At 41.4% G+C, this 26,932-nt stretch overlaps 1 protein-coding gene across 3 annotated transcripts; it reads left to right on the top strand.

Annotated features, from left to right (window-relative positions):
- Positions 1-311: 311 nt before the first annotated feature.
- atxn7l1 (ataxin 7-like 1) lies at positions 312-26,932 on the top strand. Of its 3 annotated transcripts, XM_040140337.1 has the most exons (13): positions 312-457; positions 905-979; positions 6,450-6,554; positions 12,622-12,735; positions 13,310-13,508; positions 13,652-14,097; positions 16,953-17,035; positions 19,154-19,416; positions 20,596-20,809; positions 23,320-23,441; positions 24,142-24,681; positions 25,283-25,535; positions 26,532-26,932. In XM_040140337.1, the coding sequence occupies exons 4-13, from the start codon at positions 12,720-12,722 to the stop codon at positions 26,547-26,549; spliced, it is 2,154 nt and encodes a 717-aa protein (XP_039996271.1). In that variant the 5' UTR covers positions 312-457; positions 905-979; positions 6,450-6,554; positions 12,622-12,719; the 3' UTR covers positions 26,550-26,932. The 3 variants fall into 3 exon arrangements, with proteins under 3 accessions (XP_039996271.1, XP_039996289.1, XP_039996280.1); XM_040140355.1 differs by lacking the exon at positions 905-979; XM_040140346.1 differs by lacking the exon at positions 6,450-6,554.

Genomic DNA, 26,932 nt, shown 5'->3' with positions numbered 1-26,932 from the left:
TAACATTCAACAACTGACATTGTTACCGTAGTTTATATGGCAGCCCGGATTTTTTTTTTCTTTTTTTTCTTTTTTTCTTTCGTTAAAATAGCTTCTATATTAGAAGAATATGTCATTTCCTAGCGTTTTCCAATGCAGCGCAATGTGACTTCGGGCTGTGTCAACAAACTGAACTCTTGGGCCCATGAACCGCCTCCCTCTTTGGCTCAACCTCTCAGCCCGACTGGCGCCGAACGAGGCCGAGGCCCGCCGACGACGACGTCAGCATATCTCGTTCTTTCGTTTTTCGCCTGCTGCGTGCGAAGGAGAGAGAGAGAGGGGAAAAAACGGCTCTCAGCAAAGCAACAAGAAGGAAGAGCAATGGCGACACTGGATCGCCAAATACCAAGTCCGGATACCTTCCTTTGCGAGCCTTGGTCTTCCTTCGTCAGTGCGGCTAAATTACGTTTTGTTGACAGTAAGTTCGCACGTCGGTAACGTTGTTGTTTTTGCGGACAAACTGTCGGGGAAGTGCGTGGTCCAACTGTCTGTGATTGAGTTGAGTAAGCTCCTCCACCATGCAGGGGTCTGTCAGAGCGCAGCAAAGTAACTGTCAAAAAATATTACTACCAAACGCAGTATTAGTGGGCTGCTGTGGCAGTCGTCCACGGGCGAGCGAGCGAAGCTAGCCGTTACCTGGCAGAGTTTGTACCGCTGACGCGTGCTGTAATAATATCCCCAAACTGTCCAGCTGTAAGTTTGTTAGCTTTGACAGCTCCACTTGATTTAGGGAGCCAGCTCGGGCGCTAGCAAGCTAATGCTAAACAGGTAGCCAGCCTCGGACCCGCATGGCACCACGCATGGCCCCGAAGTTTTGTTGTGAATGCAGCGTGGTGTTTGTAAGTGGCTGTTTTCGTCCATTCAGACGCAGACTCGTCCTTGGATAACCGCGACAACGAGCTTTACTGCCTCGGCGAAGTCGCGAAGCTCGGCAAGAGAGGTAAGAAAGTTATACTACAAGAGACCTAAGGCTGTCAGGTACATGGGGAGGATTTGTTATTGTTGTGGTACACAATCGCTGCAGCATTGAGGATTCCAAGATGTTCTGTTTTTTTCTGTTTCACTATGCATCCTGTCTCTGGGGCTGAAAATAGCGATTGTTTTCTCCAATAACGTGTTCATCTTTGATCCCCAAAATTACAGGAAACTGTGAACGATCCCCATAATTAATAATCATTTCCAAGAGCCCGATGAGATGTATTCAGATTGCTTGTTTCAGTAGACCAATTTTCCCCAAGCCAAATTCAGTTTACTGTCTTGTATGGCAAAGAAAAACATCAAACTCTCACATTTTAATTAGCAGAAACTAGAATAACTGTTTGATTATGTTAATAGTTTTCAGTTAATGCCCGGTCAAAACTGTTTCCGGTCTTTCAACATCAGACGCCCATGCCCAGGCAAAGGGTCTGTGTTATTAGTATTGTTAACTTTAGTTAAGTGGTACGTTATCAGCAGCAGTCCACTAGAAGTGCTTGTGCTGGCGGGTGTTTTGGTATATTTGGATACATGTTCTTTAGAGTATTTTTCCTAATTTGAGCCATATTTCTGAGCCTGTTAAGAATGTACTTTGACTATGTATCCAGCTGGTGCATCGCTAAAACATGGGGCTCTTGTTCAAAGATTTTGTATGTATTACGTGTAAGTGTATGCGGAGGGAGTTTGTGGGGTGCCCCGAAGCGGTGAGTGGGTACCTCCACCCCCTAATTCCCCCAGGGAAAGAGCCAAAGGACTTCCTCCACACCTCGCCACCACGTATGAATACCCACAGGGAGCACGCACTGCTCACTAACACGCTTGAGTCATCCCTGAAAGTTTGAGCGTGCTACAGCCCTCGTAGGAACGCACACAGAGAGCCGGGGAAACTCTTCTCTCTCTCACTGGTCCAACACCGACCTCACCCCCTTCCCACACAGACACACTCGCACTCACTTACATGCCTCATCTTCCTCTCTCAGAGCCAAACTGGAGCGGTGTTTCCAGAATTGCTGATCTGCTGGCAACATGACACGAAGGCCTGCTGAGAGTGCTATGCGCGCGCACGCACACACACACACGGACATCTACAAGCCTGATAAACGCATAGGGAAATGGGTCTTAAATGCTTTATCCGTAAATTTGTATCAACGATTCACATATTTGAGTTTTGCTCACTTGACCCTGAGTGCACACACATTTTGTGGATGGTGAGGCCAGGTTGGCAGTAGTTGATGTGTGGTGCAGTTCATGGTGAGTATCTGTGTCTCTTTCTCACACTCACTTTCACTCACATACACACAGTGGAGACGATGACAACCAACAGCAACTTGACCTGACTTGACTGGCAGCCACTGCCATCATCTCAGTAGAAATAGGCAGTGCTGCTACTTGTATTTTCACTACTCTCTTTAGAAGGGATGGGATTCAGTGGAAACCTCCTAATATGTTAGCAATTCCTTATGTGCTGCTGTAAATGTTGGTATGTTTTGAGTGTATTATTGAAAGCATTTGAGATAACAGTATGTTGCCTATGACACCAGTATAAAGAAGAGATCCGTACAAATGTGCTCTGCGAAATGCGCGTGAAGGATAAATGCACTGAACTGCAGGATGCATCAGACACAAGGGAACATACCACCTTTTGCATGGCTATGGCGCAATACCATTGGCAGTACATATGCTGTTTCCTCATATGAGGGTTTGAAACATCTCTTGTTATCTAGCATACTCAAAATTAGTCATTTAGTAAATAGGGTACTGTTGTCTGCATTTAAATGGTTTGGGCTAAAATTAGTCACATTAGCCTGTCAACCCTGGAATACAGTCGAACAAAATGATATATACATAAATTTGCAGTTTTTCTTATGTAATGGTAAACTGAATTTCTCTTGCTTTTGCGCCTTGGGTTGGACAAAGAGAATGATTTGAAGTTTGACATTTTATAGACCAAACAGTTAATCGAGCAGTAAAGAAAATAAATTAGCAAAGCAAAATTAAGTAAATTAATTATTACTGAAAATTATTTATTAGTCCTGCCCTAAAAACCTTGCTGGATTGTCAAAATTGAAATAAGGACAATGTGTGGCGGAAAAGGAAGCAACTGAATCAAAACTTTGTTGTCTCCTGAATAGATGTTGGATTGGAATTAGCTTGTCCTCACATAGGAAACGTTAAGTACAACAAATCTTAATTTATTTGTTCTAGATGTGAGATTGTAATTTCACCATCTGTGATCTCTCAGTGAAACCATTCTTACGGCTTGTTTTATAAATGGCTTCATGTAATAGTTTCCTTGGAAGGAGTTCTGAAACTTTATATAGCAGTAGGTATTTGTTCCCAGCAGGCAATAATTTTGGAGGATTAGGTTTAAACTTCAATGAATTCACAACACATTTGGTCAGTTTCTCCTTGTGACATGCTGTCTTTACAGCTTCATTGGTATTGTGAAGAGGTTTACTTACAAAAGAATTTTTAAGTAAACTAATTTCAGGCTCCCACTGAAGGTCTTAGTCTTTTAAAAGGACTTGGGACTGTCTTTATACAAGACCCTAGAACCATTTTGAATTCTAAAAGTTTAACCCTGATCTGTATGTGGGACATTTTTGTAATACAGGAAAGACTAGTTGAGTTTGTAGTCTGGGTTCTGCAACAGTTGAAGCTTTTGCTCTGGCCCGTGGCCTCCCCTGGAACTGTGGTAGCACAATAATTATTGAGAATTGATACCTTACTCGAAGATATCCCTAGGCCGATTGATTGTAGGTAATTTACTCAGTCAATTTGGTGTTGTGCCTATGTTACAGTTGCATTATTACTCTGTTACTCAACCAGCAGCACTGTGTAACATTCACTGTTCTCCTTTTCTTCTCATGTTGATAATCGCTGCTTTCAATCCTTGTTTTACGAGCAAGTTGGTTTAAGTTGCTTTCCAAACATGAATTCACTAATGGGAAGTTGATTTTCTTATTCTGAATGTAATCTGTGTCCAAAGATTGAGTGTTTTAGTGGCTCCAAACATGCTTAATCACTAGTGAGTGATTGTTTTTGTAGTTCATTTTCTGGCTTGTCAGTCATTTGGCAGACTCTGGCAGTTGACTTGAGACGTGCGCACACACACACTCACACACACAATTCAGGCTGCAGAAATAAGCTACTCACTTTGTTTGCATTTGACTTGGCAGATGCAGAGGAAATTGCATTCTTGCTAATTTTTTTCAGTACTCCCACTAAAGTCCTTTTCTGTTACAGTAAACCTTGGAATTTGCCATTTGCCAGAAAACAAAATTTTCCCATCGCAATTTTAAAATTTTTTTTGGCAGGACCTTGCTGGTAGTTTATTATGAAGAAAATGTGCTCATTTCCTTAGAATGCGATGACAGGAAAGACACAAACTGTGGTGATGCTGATCAGCTATTTGAACTGAAACCACTTGGCAGGCAGAGCTAACCTGCCAACAGTGTTTCCACTCTCTCTGTTAAACTTCTCACATCACAAAGTTATTAAACCCTACCACTCAAAAATCTGTTTACTGCGATGAAAATATTTAGAAATTAGTTTGCACACGTGTCTGTATTACCCCGCCTGTATTATCATAGCCCTGATCACACCACCTTCAGTTAAGTCACAAAAACAAACACTGCAGTTTATTTGCTAGTAAAGGAAAAGCAGTTTTTGGTCAGCAAACACGGGAATAGGAGAGTTTGAATTGCGGCTTTAATACAGGAGCATGCCCAGAAATGATGGCCATGCAGAGCGAGTGAGAGATAATTTCCTATTCCATATTGAAAAGGTGAACCTGGCAAGGCATATAACGTTAACTGCTTCAGTGCAGCTGCTCAGCAACTGATAGGAAGACGTTTTCCTTTGCAGTATTTATCAGATTTAATTGATCTTGCTTGCATTGTATGCTAATAGTTTTATTTTACTGCTTTGGTTAATAGTTTAGTGCCCTAACTTTAATTAGGTTTTAATTACTCTTCAGTATTTACTTAGCAGTAACTTTCAGTGATTATTAACATAACTGTTAAGTCATGAAGACTTTGTGCATGTGTAATGAAACCTGCCCTGACCTTTGTACACACACACACAGACACACAGACTCAGTATGTCACACACTCTCGAATGTCATGTTTGGCATCACACACATGCTATATACCACGTGCTGTATCCCCAGTGGGAAAGTTGTCTCAGACTTTTGGACCCCACTGTATATATAATGTGGTACACTTGAGTGACTTAACAGATCCTTGTGACCTAACAGATCCGTGTGTAAGTGTAGATCCTGTACAAATACACATGCTCACGGACACCAAGCATGACTGCCAGTCTCGTTTGCTTTCCAGATGACAACAAACTCGCCAGCAATGCAGGGTCATGTCGACACGCAACCGTACACCGTCAGACACCCACACATTCTCCAATATTTGTATTTATTTTTGTTTTTTTTTTTGTTTTTTTCCTTGCAAGCTTTCACAAACACACACATCCATACACATCCCACCTCCCCGCAGCGAGTCTGGCTTAAGCCCTGTGCTAATAAGTGCTGTGATGTCTGTCAGCAGAGCTTGTTTGGGTACAGGAAGATTAGGTTCTGAAAGCTTGGCCAAAAGAGATAATAGTTGTTTTCCACTGGACATATTTGTTTTTCTCAATATTTGTATTAATCGTCAAATTTTGTTGTTTGGGTGGGGTCTCTCTTGTAGGTCTAGGCATTATGTAGCTGAATGTTTGCTAGCACAGAGTATACGAGTTAGTGTGTATTTGAGAGGATTGTCTGTCAGCGGCCTGTTTCTTCTGCCTAATGAGAACACATGGTAGTCATAGCAAAACAAGAAATTTGAAGACATCACCTTGGGCGTTTTGAAACTGTGATTGCCATTTTTCACTTTACTGACATTTTATGGAGCAAACAATGAATCCATATTTCTATAAAATAATAAGCAGATTGATTGATGAAAATAATGGAAATAACTAATACTTAGTTGCAGCCTTTAGCTGTTTCATCTGTTAAATACTTTGAGAATTGCTTGTGATAAAGACCTATGGGTAAAGAACTTTTAACTGTTTCCGTAAGATGTGAATGTGCGGGGGAATGGGAGACCTTACCTCTAAAAATGACAGAAAAGTGGATAATCCATGATTGCTCACCTAAAATAGTTCAGAATGTGTCCAGCAACATAAGCTGCACTCACTGATGACTTATTTTTTCCATGTTTAATATATTTATTATACATTTATGAATCTGCAAGCTTATTAGTACTTTGTACCGTTAAAAGGAAAACATCCCGTTTTTGCAAAGATGATACTGTAATAATCTTTGATAACTAGTGTTCTGTATTGTGTCTCTTTCATCGAATTATGTTTCTTCAGCCTGAGTTGTCTTTTTTTTTTTTTTTTTTTTCCTAAAGTTTGGTCTGTACTCTTCATGTCTCTTTCAGAGATGTTTGTCTACAGCCAGTTTCCAGCACTGGAGGATTTTTCTCTTGTTGTCTGCCATGTCTGCAAGAAGGTGGTCACTCCTCAGGGCATACTCGCACACTATGGTAAGACACACGCAGTTACCCCTGAGGGTATAGCCACACACTTCAGTAAGGTACACACAGACACCTCGGGGTGTCACCAGTTGTCACCCAGAGGCACTAAACAATCATGTTCATGCACACAAACAGACACACACTCTCAGACACTCACAGAGCCAATTAGATCAATACAGTAATTTCTATTTATCCCTGCCAGGCACTTTAAAGAATAAACTCTTCATCACCCGCATGAACAAACACCACACAGTTATGCCGGCAAATACCCAGCAAGAGCTGAAAAACATTAAATAATTTACAGAGTAATCGACCAGATGTAGCATTGTGCACAAGCCTTTTTTATCCAATAAATGAGAATATGAAAAAAGGCCATCTCTGCTGATAAGATAATGCGGCACTACTTTGAATATAGGCAGATTTTTCTTTCTAAGCAGATCTTGTGCTCTTAAAAGATGTGCACACAAACGGAAGATTTGACAGGCGGATTGGCCAGTTAAAAAAATGAAAGTAAACACCTATATGTTAAACCCCTGGCTGCGAAGAGTATTTGTTGTTGACATGGTAGCAGAGTAGAACCCGGCTCTCATTGGTCCTTTACCCTGTCAGTCCACCTCTTTTCTGTTTTTGAGTGTGGTTTCACTGAGCGCGCTCACATCTGACCGCGAGCTGCTGCTTCCTTCTGTTAGCGGCACGTGCACCGGCCTGAGCCGTCTGTTTGAATGGGGGGGGCGACACATGGTCACGCTTAATGAACACCCTCACGCACACATACTGCTTGTGAGTTGCACTCACACACATTCTCACTTTCTGTTTCTCAGCAGAAAGAGGTCAGTGGTATTGTGAGACACACACACACACATACACACACACACACTCCTGGCAGCCACTGTTGTTTTGTCCCTGCTCTGGCCCCCCCCCCCACCCGTTGGCAGCATTTCTGCTTTCTGCCTGCTGACATGCACACAAAGTCGGGTAACAACAGGTCTAAAACACACTGATCATGCACACGCAGCTCTCCCTAAAACAAAACGATCCTCGGACCACAATATGATAAGCAGGTGCTGTTGAGGACCAAGAGACCAAGTCACACGTTGACTAGTAGAAAAGATGTGGTTTTCAGTCGTTTTAATCTTGTTTCATCATATACTTGTATGGTTACAGTCATTTTAACGGTAGTGCAGTGACCTAGAAGTCATACTGTCCCTCTACTATAGTTAATTCATTGACTTCATTCTTAAATTTGAAGCATTATATGCCCAACTACTCTGTGTCATGACATGAAAAATGCTCCTCCTGACCTCTGCTAAATGGATTGCCTAAAGGAAATGCCCCCGTCAAGACATTCTTATGATGTTTTATGCATTTCCTCCCATTGTTGCGCATTCCCATCATGTCACTGTAGTATCCTCACAAGTATACTGCCATTTTTCCCTGCTGAGGATTCTATTTTAAATGTTGTGACCCTGAGTTAGAAGTTTTATTCATTGACAATGGCATTGTATTTATATTTGTGTTTGTATCCATCATGGGATCTGCATGCATGCTTGACCTGTGCATCGAATCAGCACCGGGGCTTTACATAAACAGAAATGCATGCATGCACGCACTTGTGCAGACACAGACACACAGGAGGGTAGGGGGTTGGCTGCCTCAGGGGTCCGTGGCTCCTAGTTATACATGCCCAGTTTGCTGCTCAGCTTTGGTGTGTGTGAAGAGGAGAGTGGCCATGACTTGAAACTAGGTTTAATAAATGCTTCGTTTGCTGTTTAAAAAGGTTAAGATATAGTATATTTTATACATAAGAGACTTGCTCCATTTGATGGATTTGTTTATTCAAATCTCCTTAAAGCAAGGCAAGCCTGTATATTCTTAGCATAAGTGGCCCCAATGGGATATCGAATAAATCCCTCACGGAGCCAGTGTTAGTACCAAGCTCTGTGCAGTGAACTTGTAAAGAAAAAATTTGCAAGGAAATTGTTTTTAATGCTTGTGAGTAAACTTAAAAGATTATTATGGACAGGCCAGGATGTTACTAAGACATTTTCCCAGTGAGTTGAGCTTGTACGATTTTCCCACTCTGTTAAGCAATCTGTGAAACGTATTGAAACTTTCTTTCGCATTTAAGTGTTTTTATAAGGGCTAGTATAATTGATATGAGTTTATTTCAAAGAGCATTTCGTATTTTGGCTCCGTCCTGCCCTGAACACCATGACAAACTAGAAAATTTACAAACAGTGATTTGATTTTTATGTGTATGTAAGTCATGCTTTTGAAGCTCTCTGTCTGGGTAAATCAGCTCTCCATGGCATGTTCAGATATTTTAAGTGTATTCCTTCCAGTTCTCTGGTCTACTGTGATTTCCTCTCGCCACTCTTCTCAGTCCCGTCTCTCCTAACCTCTCCTTTGCTGGTGGCCTGCTGTGTGTGAGTAAGTGGAGCGCATGATGAAAGGGTCATGTTGTTGCTGTTGGTGGGAGTGTCTGTCTCTCTCTGCTCGCCTTCCAACTTTTCTCTGTAGTGGTGGATTAATTGAGCTCTGAGGCAGGTCAAAGAAAAATCCTTAGTTTCCTTTTCAGCTTCATTCCACTCGTAACTTCACAAGGGCTGCTCTGTGCCTCAGTGTCTTGAGTTTGTCGTTGCTTTAAAAGCGTATGTGCCTAGGCTGTGGTGTAGTTGTCCGTTTCCCATAATGTTTGGCTGTTGTTGGAAAGTGTTGCCTTTAACCACAGAAGTTCTATTCAGTTTCTTTCAGTTTCTGTTGCTCATTCTGCTGTTGTGTTATTGTTATTGCGGCTTGGTTGTGTGTGAACCATTAGCTGAAGCTTGGGCCAATTAAAATGCCAGCTGCCACTGTACATCAGAGGTCGTTTCTTTGCTCTTTTTTAAGTGTGCAAGGCAAGAAAATTGTTTTTACGTGACATTTTACATAAATACAGAGGAAGATACTTCTACAGGTGATAGTTGAAGGCTTGGTCTCTGAGCTAGTGACTAAAACTAAGCAAGCCTATTATGTAGTGTTCATATGGATACACAAAGATCCCATACAGACACCTTAAATAATAGAGAAGGCTACAATTATGTCCACAATTATAAATTAGAATGTGCTTTTTGACACACAATGATAAAAGCGCACTCCCATATGAAAGAAGAAGAAAGTCCCCACATCAGTTTTATAATTCTAAGATAATTTATCATTTATTAGTTTATTTTCTTGACTCTCAATATCTAAGAAAAGGAGCAATGGTTCCCAAACTTTTTTAAACCACAGCTCCCCTTCATAGTGATTTTTTTATTTTATCATTTTTTTTTATCTCTAAAGCTGGCTAATGTTCTTTCATCTCAGACGGTGTTGAAGACTAAGATGCTTACCAGAGAGAATGCTGCAACCTGTATCCTCTTAGCTGCGGCATAGCTGAAATGTTGCCTCAACTTTTATTCGACAAACTGTTAGTAATATATCCTGTAAAAAAGGAAAGAAAATAAGTCTTTCGACACCCTTGACATCTCCTCAAGGCACCCCAGTTGCATAGCGGTCCCCCAGTGGGCAATAGAGTATATTTGGTAAACCCCTCCATGTTTCCAATAGTACTTAAACTAGAAAGCCACTGCTCCATTGCTTTCAATATACTGCTGTTTTCCCTGCTTGCTGTTTTTTGACTCAGTGCTTATAGACAATCTGGGTGTCTGTGGATCTTCATAGACATTAATTTCCGTACATTTCTCTCTCTTCCTATGTCCCCCTGCTACGCTCTCAATGTAAACAAACCGAGCTGAGCTCTGAGAGCCTCTGCTTTCTCATCAAGCCATAACTCCACCCACAGGATGAGTCAGCGGCCAATTGGCAGCCAGCTGGGCTCTCAGCATTGCCATAACGACAGGCAGGCAGGAGAGCGTAGTAGTGAGGGTGCCCTTGTGGACAAGTGGCTTAGTGACCTTGCCTGGGCATTTGTCCATGTATTGTAAATCAGTACAGTTAGCTTCCAACTGGCTCCTTATTCACTGGATGAGTTCTGTTTCAAAACACAATATATATCTCTGTTTTGGGGGGAAAAGAAGTTGTTCATTATTCATTATGTCGTACTGCACAAATAGATATCCTAGCTGTAAATGGATTAATCATTTTGTTAGCCAAGAATTTAAGCTGCCTTTATTTATGTTGTTTTGATTTTACTTTTCTAAAACTTATCCAATCGGTACCTTCAACTTTTACCCATAGTCATTTTTCAGATTTACTTTTTTATTCAAATTATAATTTTTCATCTTGGAGCATACGTCATTTAAAAAAAAAAAAAAAAAAAGAAGTTTCATCTTGTTTTAAACAAAAAATGAACAGAGACAGATCAAGGGGAAAAAAAACATAGAACAAACATGAATAGCATGTCAAGTTTGACCCACAATGTCACGGGTACAGGGTGCATTTCCCTTGGTCAAATAACCACAAGGACACATGTGATATCATATATCTTCAGATTTATTATTTACCTTATACCTGCGTGGAAAAATAAGAAAATGCTGAGATCTGAATATAAAACACCCCATCGTACACATACAGGAACTGTACACACACGCAGAGTTTTCCCATTTCTTCTGTACAGCTTCATGGAACTGTACAAGTGAGTTAACTATAATCGTGTGTGTCCAGTGTGTGAAATAATGTGTGATTTAATGTGTGGAATTTGTATTGTTGTAGCCGCATACCTGGGAATCTGGCCCTGGACTTTGATCCTGCTACTCTGAATACAGCTGCCTCCCTGGCCCTCTGCTTCCAATGGCCTATTTACACACCTGCCACGCATGCTCCCATACGCAAATCATGCTTTTTTTATCGCATTTTTACATATACATGCTGCGCACAGAGACGTTCACATTCTGCTATACATACATATTATTGTACATACAGCCTATACCTTGGTCAAAAAACGTAGGTATATTGTATATAAGTTCATCATGTGGTATCATACCCACACACACACCTGTTGCACTTATGCATGCAGTGGCTAATCTCTTCAATACACACAGACACACCGTGTGCACAAATTGTACACACACTCCCCCCCCCCGGTCACCTGCAGCACACTGTCATCTGCACCCATGCACTCTGAGCAAACACACAGAGTCGGTTGGTCAGTCCTGTCTGCTCAGCTCTGTTGTTCAAACGTGATGCTGTCAGAAGCCTACTACTACACCCATTAACAGGGTCGTACAGCATTATGACACACAGGCACAGACACATACTGTACAAGCCCTTATGCCGCATACTGAGTAAAGCCTGACGTCATTACCACCGTAGTCAGTAGTTTGCTTTACACTTGGGATACTCTTTCTAAACTTTTACTTCAGGTATTCTGTAGCAGTTTAATATCAACGAATCAGGAATGTACTTTCTGTGTGTTAGTCTGGCTGACACTGCTAGTCTGTCATTGTGTGTTTGTATGTGTTTAGTTGTATTAGGGAGTTGTTTTAACTTGACCTTGGCTAGCACATATTAAACACATCACACAGTATTTTAAGGCAGAGCCTGAGAAAGGATATTTGTGGAACACTTGAGTTTTGACTATTTGCTAGTCTGTGTAATCATGGCTCTGTACAGGAGTCTCTTTGCATACACGTGCAGTTATAAATGTTGTGTACAGTTTTTATCACACACACAATGTGCACTGTAAGTAACTTTTAAATTTAGCAATCTACATTCACCAGAGCTAAAGTATATTTCATAATTTCACCGCTTCCAGCAGTTTTAGATTGGCATCTTATCAGCAGACAGGAAACTCAGCTATTTGCAACGGCCAGTCTCATCCCAAAATTAACAGCTGCTTTTCACCAACTTATCTGTCAGCTAAATCTTGCTAGATCTTTCAGATGTTGGTTGTGTACCTTCTGAAGCATTTGGTTAAAAAGAGACAAGCTTAGGAGCTACATCATTGTTTTGAAGTGTGAACATTAAATGACATTACACATAATTTGTATACTCCATTATCAGCAGTTGAAAATACAGTCCTACTGTGTGTGCAGGGTGTTTTCCCCACCTCGTTTCTCTGTGTTTGTGACATCTTCCCCCTTCTGTTTCCATTCAGGTAGCTGGGGTGTAGTTTCCCTGTGAGACAGACAGAGACAGACAGACAGTCCTGGACCACATCCCCCCATTCCCTCCCCACCCTGCTCCCACAAAGACATGCATAGCAAAAACCGTAAGTGTGAGCTCCTCCCCTCTCCTTGTGAGCCTTGTGATTTATTCCGCTTTAAGTTTCCCTATGTGTCTCAGCAGCCTTTCACTTGTATCCTGATCAGATCTAGGTCAAAAGGTATTTATAACTGTTGGCTCTTGTTTGAACTTCACATAGTAACAGATTTTTGGAGTTTTTATCACACAAGGACACGTCAGATGGTGTCAGGAAAGCTGCTAAATTGAGACAAGTACACTGAATTGATTTGTTAATACCACATAATTTTTTTCAAAAAGTTCTGGCACAAATTTGCTTTTTCCTGTGTTACAACACAACCATCTGGCACCTAAGCAGGGTTAAAAAAAAAGAAAGAAAAAAGGTTTAAATACCACACTGCAGTATACTCAGAACTAGACTCAGTTGCTAATCAGATGCAAATCAGATCGAAATAAGTACCCAGTTACAAAAGGTACCAACTAGCAACGTGTGATTGTGTGTCTTGATCTATTAAGTGTGTGTTTTTGTGTGCGTCATGCATCTATTTGACCTCACACTACTTACAGATCTTTGTCTCTGTTTCTATTGTAACCTGTTTTAGAGAAGCGCCACGGCTCCCCCATCCCCTCCAGGAGCCCCCTGGTTCCTATGAAGCCCAAAGCACCTGCAGTGGCCCCCGCTGTGGCTCCCAGTCCTGGGGACACGCTGGCCTTCAGGGTCCCTAAAGATTACCCTCACTCCCGCTTCAGCAAGGCGCCGCTTGCTGTCTATCCACCAAAGGGGGCACGAAACAAGACATGGTGGCTGCATGATTTTACAGAACACTTTTTTATAAAGTCTGATTTAATGCTGCACATGTCTTTCACTGCTCCCATAGCATTTAGTCATACAGTCTTTTATCACCATCTCTACTCTCTCTTCTCTTCTCCCTTCATCTCCCCAGCGTATCGCTTCCAGTCGTAAGCCTAGAGAAGATGCCCTGCCTCAGTCGAGCTGACTCGGCGTCGCACGTGCGCCTCACCACCTCCTCCTTGTCTTCCTCCCCCTCCCCTTCCTCCCTCAAACCTCCATCCCTCACTCCCCTAGCCTCCCAACGCTCCAGCGAAAAGCTCATGAATGGTCGCGGCAGCAGCGGGCCATCCACGCCACGCTCCACCACGCCTCCATCCTCTCTGGACGGGCGGCCCAGTCCGGCGCGCTCTCCGCTGGACAGACAGCCGTCGTCTACACCCTCTCCCTCCCCGCTGGATCGGAAACCCTCCCCGTCACCTTCGCCCTCTCACCGATCTGGCGCTGTGTCATCATCATCATCATTGTCGTCGCCGCCGCTGGAAAAGAAGCACCAGAATGGAGCTAAAACGTCCTCCAGGTCACACAAAAGACTCTCAGGTGAGTTTTGAGAAACTATGGCCATTCGTGACTGCACCCACAGTCCTCAACTGCTGACTAATGGTAGCAGCTGGAGTCTAAAAAAGTGGAAACATTTAATAATTTATTCATTTTTCCTGCCTTCGTTTTCAAGGCTGGTTTAAGATCGTGAGCCATCAACCTACAGGTCACAAAACTCGATTCTGCAAGTTTTAGCCCACGGACATGCATGTGCTAGAGGAGTTAAATATTTCTGGCTTTGCTACTTAAATTCCTTTCCTAAGCTTTATATACAAATTCCTACAATAATACATGCATGCATACACTCTCACAAGCTCACACACTCACTATTTCTTATCTCCGTATCCTTTGGAGAGCTAACAGTATGAATGTTTGGCTGTAGACAGGATGGTGAGAATATGTGTTTTGGAAAGGGAGAGACACATCTCTATAATTTTTAATGGACTTCATTCTCTTGTTTTCTCTATCCTCTCACTATTTTTTTTTTGACATTTTTCACTTCTCTATCACTCTCTCCTCCCCAGTCAACTGCTGTTTTCGCTCTCATTCTGATGTCCAAATTTTTTTTTTTTAATTTACACTGATGTACACGAGTAAACCCTAGTAGTAATCTCTAACTAAGAGAATTAAGTTACCAAGATTTGTGATGGCTGCTTCTCAGGGTCTGAATGTTTCTGTCCAGCTTTTCCTCTTCTACCCCTCATCATGTCTCCCCTCTTTCCCTTCATTTGTGCCGTGTCTCGCTGTGCTCCAAGCCTCTGATTTACACCCTCTAATTCACGAGCTCCCGCTGCCAAAAAGCTGCTTGTCTACTTGAGAGATTTTCCCCACCTCCTGTGTCTCTAGATTTTTTTCATCCTCTCACTCTCCACCTCCTGCCTCGAACTCCTCATCTCTCTCACACACTCATATTCTGTCCTAATTTTTTTCTTTCACACACTCCCGTCCCGCCTCTCTCTCTCTGGCTGTCTCTCGCTGCTCATCGTGGTCTTGTTTCTCACACTTCTTGATCTTCTGCTTTCTGTGTTGTTCGGTTTCCTATTCTCATCTGTGTCTTCCTTCAGTCTGTGTTCGCACTACCTGTCATCCGCTCTCTTTTCTCAATTACCTTTTTAAGTTTTCGTCTGAACTTGTGAGTGAGCATATGAGTTTGTTCATATCTAAGAGCGCGTTTGTTGCTGTTGTACAGTTGTATGTGTTTGTCTGTCCACTTTTATCCATCGGAGCTGTCGTCCCATACTGCAAACACAGAAAGATTAAAGGGATTATAGCAAAGGCCAGCACAAGATTACAGCCCTCTGACAGCAACACTGTTCAAGATAACCTGCTGACCGGAGGTTGTTGTTGGCTGTCTAGTTTGCATTGCTGAGCAATACTTTTGCCATTTGTAACAGCATAGAAAATTGACAAAACCTTCAATTGACCAAGGGTGTCAAATTATTTGCAGGAACTATAAAGCTGAAATTATTAATTTATTAATTTTTTGTATGTATTTAAAAAGAAAATTTTGCTTGTTTTACAACTTAGTTCTTACTTTTCTTCATCTGGGCTTTAGACTTGTCTCAATCATTCATATTATTTTCAATCTTGCTTGTTTTAGTTTCTGCGTATTACTTTGAAGATGTTTTCTTTCATTAAACCTGTTATAACTAATTTTTTTTTTTAATTTTATTTTTGTTTGTTTTGTTTGTTTTGTTTTTTTTTGGCCACTGGGGGGCCAGATGTAAACACAACAGTAACATATTATCCCATTTTTAACTTAATAGGGTAAACTTGTCAGCAACCAGTTGCTTATTTTCACATTAACCAGAATGAGCACAATATTATCATTCACTTGGAGTTCACTTTCTGGCCACTTGATGAATTTAAGTCCAATATTCCCTCTCTTTTTAGCTCTGATTTAGTCTCCACCACCTCCTGAGGGAAATATCTGGCTCTAGCTGCTAAATGCTCCACTGTGTTCACCAGCGAGTTGCTAACTGTATCTGTCTGCTGTTTGCTGCTGTGCATGTAGCGTACATGAATACGGCTACTTACTGTGTTTGGAAACTGTGCTGATTACAGCAGTGAACCAGAACAGTAAAAAAGTTGCGGCCCAGTAAACCAAAACGATGAGTTAAAATGCTAAAACGCTCGAGTCGGGTGATAATTCCCGGTGTGGTCGTCACCGCAAAAGACACCTTTGACATACATGTAGTCATTTGATCCATCATTAATATAAAAAATGTGATTATTTTAACAGCTTTAAAATATTTGGCGACAGATGTTGTATTAACCTTTAAAAAGCCCCTTTGATATTCTTGATTCTGCAATTCCCAGTACATTGAGATTTTGTCTTATTTACAACAAACATTAGAGACTTTAGCTGGAAACTGACACAGTCCTAAAAGTTAAGGGTTGCATTTCATCGTCAAGTACATCTTTCCTCCAGAGTCTGTTCATTAAAGCAGGAGAGTGTTTCCTAGGCTTTCAGTCACAGTTGACTCTTGTCAGGCTGCCAGTTTGTCCTGTCAAGGCATATGTGTGACAGCATGAAGGATCTGTAAAGTTTATATTTTTGATACTGGAAGCTTTGTTAATATTGTCACAGAATAATACCATGATACTATAGTGGCCTTGCACCTCAACTGAATTATTGATTGAATAAAGGAACATGTGAGTAGACAAATGTCTAAGTGAACTGCTGTCTCAAAAAAGACAAATTAATGCACTCATGGTACTATAATGCTCCCACTCCCAGGAAATGTGATTTGATACTTAACTAAATTACGGCCTTTCGTCACCAGTCTAGTGTGTGTGTTTGTGTTTGTGTTTATGTTTATGTTTGTGTTTATGTTTATGTTTATGTTTTACAGGGAGAGTGTTTGATCCTAACAAGCACTGTGGAGTCCAGGACCCAGAGACTAAACGACCCTGCACGCGGTCTCTCACCTGCAAGGTGACACAAATAAACACACACAAATACACAACCACTCACGCTCTCCACCTCTGTGTAATTTCTGTAGGGACAATAATAGTTGCTGACCCTTCTTCCTGCTTCCTGTCTAAGAACGTCTCACCAGGAAAGCAGCTTTGTTTGTTTATGGGAGTAATAATATTGAAGGGCGTCCTAACATCACTACTGAAGGCTTCCAACCACAGCTTTGACCTCATCTGCCTCCCTGTTTTTCACCTGCACTTTATACACACACCTATTTTTAGTTAATGCTGGGTTACAGTGCTGAAGCATTATAGGGCCTACATTTCCCTTGATAAGGTAATTATAGATGTTGGATGAGGCTACAACATATTTCAACATATTTCAACAGTAATACTATTTTACTGCCCTTTAATTACCTCTAGCAAGCTTTACTAATAACGTCAGATTGTTTATTAAGTAATTAAAGATGAATAAAGCTAGTGTGTGGATGTTTTTGGAGTGGTTGGTGAGAATAATCAGGTCTACATCTCTACCATCTCTTTAACAGTTTTCTAATTTAACCTTGTTTTACGCTGGTAGTCCCTATGAGAACCATCATTTCAAGAGATGGACCTGGACAAGTTCTGTACTTAGGAAATGACTCCTACCTCAGCCAGAAAAATGCAGCTGTACAACAGTGATGATTCTATCGGAAAGAACGATTTCTTATTTGATCGCTCTTACAGCGCCTCATAAAGACGTTGTTCATGAGTCAAGAGTACTCAGTTAGGGCAGACTAAAACTTTGATTTCCAACGCAGTCATGTCTTTCTTGCTTGATGTCAAATGTTTAACTTTTTTGTAGGATATTTCAACTTAATTACAACAGGTAAAATATAATTTCGTCTAATATCTTATTTATAGATTAATTTGTATTAATGAATTTCAAATTGTAACAGAGTTATAATATTTGAGAGATGTGTTCATATTGTTACCATGTATTTCGCAACACTGGGTGACATTACAGAGATAACATTTCTCCTACCTGTAGGGGACGTAAAGTAAAAAATTGACTGCTCTTCATAGAGTTGTGCACCACAGCCCACAGAGGGTTTGCAGCCTTATTGCTGCATTACAGCACTGCACAATACATGTAAAATGAGGCACTTTTACAGGCATGGTAAGACATTGGGTTTGAATAGGCTAATTGCATGTAACTGATGTGAATGGTGTATTGGTGATTATCTATTTGAGATTAAGCTAATTATTTATTTTGGCATGGCATTTTTGCATCTGTGACCTAGGTAGCTATTTTCCAAAGTTATTTCCCCATACACATAAAATCTACACATCAAAATGTTGCTGTTTTCTCCATTTTGTTTTTTTTTTTTTACTCTCACTCCAAACTGCAGCTTGTAGAAACTACAATATGTCAACATAATTTCTACTTTACAGGTGTCATAAAACAGCAACGTCCCACTCTGTCCTAGGAGTATTCCTTCACCTTCCTGAAACTAAGTGTGTAGATATCTCTCAAGAACATGAAGACAAAGTACAGACGTTGGTCTTGTTTTTGCTTCAGCTTTAAATTGGTGACCTGCCCCATTCTTATTCAGCAGTCAGGATATTGATGACGGCAATGTAAGATGCATCTTCTGAGCCTTAATGTATTTGAAGAGGCCCTTACCCTTGATATGACCTTTGAACGAGTACAGGAAGCATTTTTCTTTCCAGAAGCTGTACTACTTGCTTAAACCAGTAATTCAGCAACCTCAGACACACACTTTGTAAAGAATTATCGGAAAACCAAATGTTTGATGGCTGGTTACCTTCCAGAGTAGTTGGAAGGGTAGACAAGCTTAGCGTGCACAGGCAATATTTACCCGTGTTAGGCCGGTGTGACGTGGGCAGCAGCATGGTGCAGTGATTATGGAAAAAGTGTCCTGAAACCAGAGGGCCATGATTCAAGCCGCTATGAGTCAGCCCTGTCGTATGATTGAGCAAAAATCTGCATTGTTCACAGATCAATACTTTCACTAACAAACTCTCACTGGAAATAACCAATATCTTTTAACATTTAGCGCTTATTGGCCCACAGAAGGAGAGGTATGAAATTTTTATTAACCTTTTTTTCCCCCCCCTCTGTTTTTCATTACAGACTCACTCCTTAACCCACCGCCGAGCCGTCCCCGGCCGAAGGAAAAATTTCGACATCCTCCTGGCCGAACACAAGGGGCGGGCGAAGGAGAAGGAGAAGGAGGGAGCAAAGGAGAAAGAGAAAGACAGGGACGGAGCGCTTGGAGGGAAAGAAGGCTGCGGCCACAGTATCACCTCACAGGAGAGTCCTAGCAAGCCTCAGTGCCCTAACGGACGACCCCTGTCCACGCTGAAGCTTCGGCTGGCAAATGCGCACATACCCAGGTAGGAAAGTGGACCAACACACACACACACACATTATTAACTATGCATGTGTATATGGAAGCAGAGAAATGTTTTTGTTTTTTTTTGCCTATATTTGGCTTCACAAATTAAAAGATTTGTGTCCAATATTCAAAAAACTAAAGGCAAGTTCAAGTTTTCAGATCTTAAAATTAAAATCAGCTCTAAAAATCAGGTTACTTCCATATGTGTTGACTTTCACATTGCCTTATATTTATTATAAGTCAAAACCTAAGGTCTAAGAATCAAATTAGTATAAAATGAAGATTGATTTTAAGAAAAACATAATTTTCCTTTTGTTTTTAATTAAGAACAATATATATTTATTTGGTAGTATTCATTGTAGCCAATAGTTTAAGACTTAATTTTTCTGTAACATATCTTTACTTTTATTTACTTATGAATTTTAACAACTTTTTACTTCACTGAAGGTACTACTGTTTGGCCTAGACAGATGCATGGGGAATCCTTGTCTCTTCGATTTTTTTTTCCACCAGGGGATGCTGTAAACAAGAGTGTAAGGAAGGTGAAACAATAGTAAAAGGATGTCAAGTCTGCCTTTGTCGCAGTGTTTTGAGTAACTCATTTCCTCTTTCCATTTAGAAAATGATCTTCTGTTTGAAAAAGGAAGTTATTTGGGGTTTGTCACTGTGGAAAACATTTAGAATGACATTAATTGCGGTTTAAGGGCAGATATGACATGAGCTTTTGTGTTTATCCATAAAGTGTTTTCTGTCATTCTGTCTCTCGTTCTTTCTTTCTCCTCCACTCTGCCCCTCAGTCTTGTTTTCCTCTCCCAATACATTTCCCCTTCTTTTTCTCCTTCTCTCACTCTTTTGTTTTAATTGATACTTTTCTCAATCTAGGTCCTTTCCCATCAATCTTTTTTCTCTTTCGCTTCCCCTCTATTTATGCTCATCTACCTTCTCTCCTTCCCTCTCTGCATCTCCATATTACTCTATTACTAACGTTTCTCTCTTTCTTTCCCTTCATCATCTTCTCATTTCCATTCCCCTCTCTCTCCCCCTCCACTTCTGTCTCTATTTGGTTTTTATTTTCTACCTCGCATCTTCTTTTATTTTCTACCTTCCACTTCTTTAACCCTTTCCCTGAACTTCTTGTTTTATTCACCCCTCCGTCTTTCTAATATATCCGCTCCAGGGTTCCAGGGGGCTCCGCCACCTCCACCTCGAGTCCCGTGCCCCCAGCACCAGTCCCTGGCCTGGCCCCTAACCCAGAGCTGTCCCCGCACCGCTGGGTAACGGCAGCGGGAGATGGCGGTCGGCTTTCCAGTGACGAGGGAGACGCAGAGACTCCAGAGGACACTGACAGACCTGCTTTTCACTCCTCCAGTCACCACCCACAGCCTTTAGGGGTACATACCTTGACTCCTAACAAGCATTTTCATACTCCAAAACCTCAGAGCATGAAAAACTCAAATTACTGCCCACAGCCAGTAATTTCCAACTTTACCTTACAGTGTCTGCTTTTAAATGCCATTTAGAGGGATTGTTGTTGTTGGTGGTAAGCCTCAGCTGTAGCTCTTATCCAGTGTTTTTATTTTCCAAAAAAAGGTAAGGGTTGTGCGTTAGTTTGATTTCAGAATTACTGCAGTCAAATGGTGCCTTTTCAAGGAGTAGTTTGACATTCGGGGAAATACGCTGATTTGCTTTCTTGCCTGCGAATTAAGTACCACTGTAATGTCTTTCCTTTATATATGAAGCTACAGCCAGGAGACTAGCTTTGCATAAAGAGGGAAGGGGAAATGGCTAGCCTGGCTTTGTCCAAAGTTTAGAAAAGCGGCCCACCAGCACCTCTAAAGCCCCCTAAATCTTGTTTGTTTAATCCGTACAAAAACCAAAGTGTAAAAATAACAAGTTGTGGTTTTATGGGGGTTATGTGGTGGACTATTTCTTGGTCGGGAGTAGCGACTTCCTGAAGTCCAAAAATGTCAAACTATTTCCTTAAGGATGGACAAATAAGTAACCATGATATACTTAAAAGATAGACAGTTGTTTTGCATATTAGCAGCTGATGCCTTCACGTTTACTTTTTCATTGCTGTGCTTTCTGTCTTTAAACAAATCTGTAGCAAATGCTTGCCAAACACACTTCTTCCAGCCAAAACCGATTTACGTAGTTACAGCTTCTGTCTGGTAACAAGTAGAGAAGCAGTTTTGTTCAGACTCTGAGTCACAATCTACAAGGTGAACACAGGAAGGCTACATGACTCCAATTCCTGTTTAAATATATTGTACATTATCCTTTACATTGTCACTTCAGAAGTGAAAACAAAAATTTTAGCTGCCCACCAGTGTTAATTTTCGAAGCTGGTTTTGATTTAGTTTTAGTTTTAGACTTTTGATGAAAATGGTTATCAGTTTTAGTCAAATTTGAGTCATTTTAGATTTTTGTTAGTTATAGTCTAGTTTCAGTTAACAAAAATTCAAGACATTCTAGTGTAGTTTTCGTCAGTGACATGTCAGTCCCATTTTCGTCACACATTTAAAATGTTTGTCTTCCATGCATTTTCAGGCCACAGCTGTCGCTATCTTTGTGTACATTTACCATGGCTACAGGAGTCTCCCGCAAGCTGTTCATGTCACTCGGCTCTGCAATAGTATAGATTGACTCACATCAGTAAATCCAGTTAGCATTTCCAAACTCTGTCAGAAACCGCTCCCTCTGATCGAATCAAGTACAGTTGTTCCTGCTAACCTGCAGAGCAGTGAGTCATTCAGAAGTTGGATTCTCTCGACTGTTCACTAAAATACTGTTCATTTCCTGGGTTTGGTTTGAGAGGAGACGCTATATCGTCAGACAAGATCAGTACTGTAATCTTTATTTAGTGAACATCTAGAGGGCGATTTTGATGGACCCCCGATATTAATCCTGGAATTTACTAACTCTCCTGCTAACAACACTAAAGATAGCTGGCTGAAAGTAACATTAGTTGTACCTCCACAGCACTTGATAGTTACATTAACTTACCTTTTTATAAATGTCAGTTTGCTGCCTGCATGTTTTTGGAGTTTGTCTCAACTGTTTTGTTGCAGCCTCTCGCAGCCACGAACAGGTAACGTCATATAACATTACTGACAGACGCATAACTTTGCAGGGTGTTTCTCGTTAATGGTGCAACAGGTCAAGCGGCTAAATCATCTTCTGAGCAGAGGAGTAAACTGTTTTACTGATCAGGAGCTAAAGTGTTTGATTTCACAGATGCAGGTTGTGGAATTGGGCTTTAAAACGTGTCCATTTGTCTGTCTTTCACATTATCGATTAGTTTTTATCAGTTGACGAAAAATAGAATCATTTCATTATAGTTTTCGTTTTCAAAGGTGAAAAAATAGGGTCGTCAACGAATATTTTTCGTCATAGTTTTCATTAATGAAACTATTTACGTTGGATAAGCAAGTTTTCGGTTTATACTAAGAAGAGTCAATGGTTTGGTATCATCATCGCAGCTTAGGGAATGGTCTGGTTTAGTTGTTTTTTACATTTCTGAAGATTTTAGCATTGCTTCTGGTGGATCATCTTTCATATCTATCTCCATTAATTTGGAATTTTCCTCTTCATCTCTTTTCTCTCTGTCATCTGTTCTTTTTTTATCTGTCTCTCTGCTTCTGTCATTTGACACCTCTTTCAATCCTCATCCTGCTCCTTCTCTGCCCACCTCTTACTCCCTCCCTCTCTTTTTCCTTGTTTTTGTCTGCCTCTTCTTTTTTCATCCTACCTTTTCTTCCTCTTTTACCATTCCATCTACCTCTATCTCATATCCCTCCTTCTCTTCTCCTTTTTCTTCTCTCCCTCGCTGATCTTACTTCCCTTCTATCTCCATCGTTCTCCCACACCCTCTTACTCTCACCCCTCCTTCTCCCTCCAGTTATGCGTATTCAGCAGCAGGCTCATGGGACGGGGCCACTATGTGTTCGACAGACGATGGGATAGGATGAGGCTGGCGCTCCAGAGCATGGTGGAGAAACACCTCAACGCACAGATGTGGAGGTTAGTGTCCATGAATGTTCACTCTGGGCGATTCGATTTTCTAGGGATAGAACAGTTTTGCTTAAAATTATGTGTAAATGTAGACAGTGAGGTTGCAATACATCTCTAGTCTATATAAGCAGGAGTAACTGTGAATGTCTGTGTTTGGATTTCACAACAAGGCACCCACAGAACAAATGGATGGCAAACATACTGCATAACAAGTTGTCAGGTTGAAAAAAATTAGATTTACTGTCAATATGAGAGAAAGTTACATGTGTGCCATCCTGTTTCATGAGGAACAGAAAAACACAATTTACTGGGGAGACAGGAAGTTGTTGTTTTTTTTTTTTTTTTAAATGTCACACTTAACCGTAACCAAATAAGAAGCCAGTTCATTTAAGGTTAAAGGGTAGCCAAGAGAACATCACAAATACGAAAAGAGAAAAAGATGATAGGCCTCCATGCAAGAGTTGATTAGAGAATCATACAAGAAAGATTAGCAAGGATGGATAGTTTTATCATACAGATAAAATAACGGGAGGAGCAACAGTAGATTCCAAGGAAATGGTACTAAATTCCCCAATTTATGAAAACATATAAAACCATTGTTCAGTAGAATACGGTGAATTGATTGGCAATAAAGGTTTAGTAGTCTTAATTTATATTGGCAATGAGACAACTTTATTACTTTAAAATGTCTTGTCCCTTTGTGTTCCAGGAAGGTGCCTCTTGCTGCTGAGAGCCTCTTCTCCCTCCCCTCCACTGGTACCTCTTCCATCCCATCACAGCAGACTCCCTCTCCCACCTCTGTCACTTCTCTTCTCCTCACCTCCCCCTCCAACTCTCTCTCCTACACCGCCACCTTCCCTCAGTCCACGTCCACGGCCGGGGTCTTCAGCGTCCGAGACGCCCAGCAACCCCTCACCCCCATTTCCGCATCGGGTAAAGCCCGTAACAGCAACCATAAAGCCAGCCGCCCATCCAAAGACACGGAGGACTCTGTAGTAGGATCTAAGAAGAGAAAAAACTCTTCCTACTTTTCTTCCTCCCTTTCTTCTCCTTCTTCATTGTTTTCAACTGTGGATAATCACAAGAGGAATGGCAGCAGCTATGATCCAACATTACAATGTTCAGGGGGGACAGCTGCTTCCCCAGCCAGCAAAAAGGGACTTGGGCGTGGGGGGAGCGGGCTTTGGCGCAGCGGAGATGACTGGCTATCTAGATCTGAGGGGTCTCAAAGCCACAACTCACAGAGCAGGTGGGTCGCAGATTTTTTTTTTAAAAAGTTAAGACAACAGTAGCAAATAATGAATTTGATTTGCCTCAGATCTTGAAGACTTGTTGAATTTCGATCTTTCTATGCAGGATCGAATCACAAGATTTCTTAAGATTTTTTTGGTTTTACCTACTTCTTCAGGAGGAAGTTGCTGTCAAAAATTCACTGTTTTCCAGAAGGTGACAGTTAGGCCTTGTATACAAGAGCATCAGCTTAAATATACTGCACTTAAATAAAAGGCTTAATACATTTGCATTAGTTTTGATGGTCTAACAAGGGACATTTTGATTGTAGCCAGGGTTACTGAATACAGGCTCAGCTCAGCACATGACATAGTGCAGTATGTAGGGGAACACATGAGAGGGTGATTCATTAAAAGTAGAGCTGTGTGTAAACAAAGAGGACAGTGCCAGCAGTGCAAAGGCTGTGATGACAAGTGTTTGGCTTTCCTCTGAATTATACAGCACTGTGAAATCTGCTGTGTTGATTTTATTCTCATCCAAATAGATCCTGTTGTACAGTGAAGGTTAAAGCGGAGCTTACCATATGTCATTAATGGCAATTTTCTTCTGGTCGTCTTCAGTCGCAGCCTTGGCACCACCAGTATACCCTACTCCCCCTCCAGGGAGCCTGCCTCCACGCCTCATCAGCCCCTGGCACCCCCCTCCGGACCCCTGGCTTATGGGGGAGGAGCAGAGGGGAGGAAGAGGAGGAGTCCAAGCTCTTACAGAGGGAAGGCCAGCAAGCTGAGCAGGCCGGGCGGACTGGAGAGCCTCTTTGTGAAAGGAAACGACATGGGGGGGATACTGGCTTCGGGGCCCGAGTCCCCAAGACAGGTAGGTGTTACGCTATGTCTTTTAATTATCAACAAGTAGGAGTATCCCCAGACTATGATTTGGTCTGCTCAAATTTGAATCATCAAGTCAAGCTTATATTCAAGAGGAAGTAACTATTCATTGTTATGTACCCAACCTTTAGATGCATTGCTTGGAAGACAGTACTATCTATGATCCCCATAACCCACTGTAACTGTGTCTTTTCTGTGGGTAAATGTCAAGGCCTGTACGTTGCTGGAACTGGGAGTGCCAGCACTTTTGAACTGCCAGCACACTCTCCTATAACCTGTTATCAGACATCCCCATTTTTGTGCACAAGAAACTAATGTACCCAAAATAAAAAAGGTTATTGTTCTTCAACCCTTTTGATTACAGTCATAACCCTGGTCTCTTTTGAAAGGTAATGCTTTATGTTTTTACAACCAGAAAGTGGACAGTGTCAGCCGCTGTTGCAGTCATATGGGGATCCTGTCAAGGTTGTGTAGAGAATGATTCCAGTCCAGACCAAAACGCACATACAGTAGCGCGACCCACGGGTTTGATGGTGTATTTCAAAAGGATAACATAGAAATACTTGTAAAATCAAAGAGCTGCAGAAAAGTATCTCTTAAGGTAGCCATTTCCATTGTCCATTTCTCAGTAAACCAGTAGTAAATTTCTCTGGCTTGCTGGCTCGTGAGTTTTTGTCATTTTGCGATAGTGGAGAGACAGCTCTAGTATGAATGTGAAAATGCACAGGTCAGGTTGGAAAAGGCATTTACGGTTAAATTCTTAGAATAATTGAACTTGTCGTAAGCATAGTACATAATAACACACAGATACGCAGCAGTAAAGCGTCATTCATGAAAACAAATGTTGCTCATTGCCAAGCTTTATCTGTATATATTTTTCTTGTTTAATCTATATTTCTAAAAACTGTTAAAAATATCTTTACACACAGCCAACCCATACTAAATGAAAGCCAGTTAATATATCTCTGTCCCTCTCTCTCTACAGGCCAAGTTGCATCACTGACAGAAACCTGTTTCATGGACAGAATGTTGGGCAGCTGTGCAGGCCACCACCGTTTGTGACCCCTGACCTCACCACTCTTCCACTGACAGCACCAATCAGACTTCTACATCTCGGCGATGTCACCCCTGTTTACCCAATGATGGTTCAGTTCACCCGCTGTGACATTGGGGCTCCGGAGTCTTTGCTCACAGTTGGGGCTGGCAGTTAGTTCCACTCTGCATCCCTAGTTATGGATCGTTTGACGGAAAGCTGCCGTGCATCACTGTGGTCGTGGTCTTTTCAGAACAAGATGGTGTAATCCAAAAACATATCCTCTGAAAAGGGAATATGCCTTGCAAAGTTTTTAAGGCATTGTTAATAATACCACCACTGTACAATTTTTG

This window comes from Xiphias gladius, chromosome 2 (assembly GCF_016859285.1).
Source record: "Xiphias gladius isolate SHS-SW01 ecotype Sanya breed wild chromosome 2, ASM1685928v1, whole genome shotgun sequence".
Lineage (NCBI taxonomy): Eukaryota > Metazoa > Chordata > Actinopteri > Istiophoriformes > Xiphiidae > Xiphias > Xiphias gladius.
Note: the sequence above shows the minus strand (reverse complement) of the source record. Positions and strands in the feature narration are given on the sequence as shown.

Excerpts from the sequence above, each read along its gene's own strand:
- atxn7l1 (XM_040140355.1), top strand. Across the intron at positions 20,810-23,319 it reads ACCACCCACAGCCTTTAGGG|TTATGCGTATTCAGCAGCAG; the intron begins GTACATACCTTG and ends TTCTCCCTCCAG. Across the intron at positions 23,442-24,141 it reads CTCAACGCACAGATGTGGAG|GAAGGTGCCTCTTGCTGCTG; the intron begins GTTAGTGTCCAT and ends TTTGTGTTCCAG.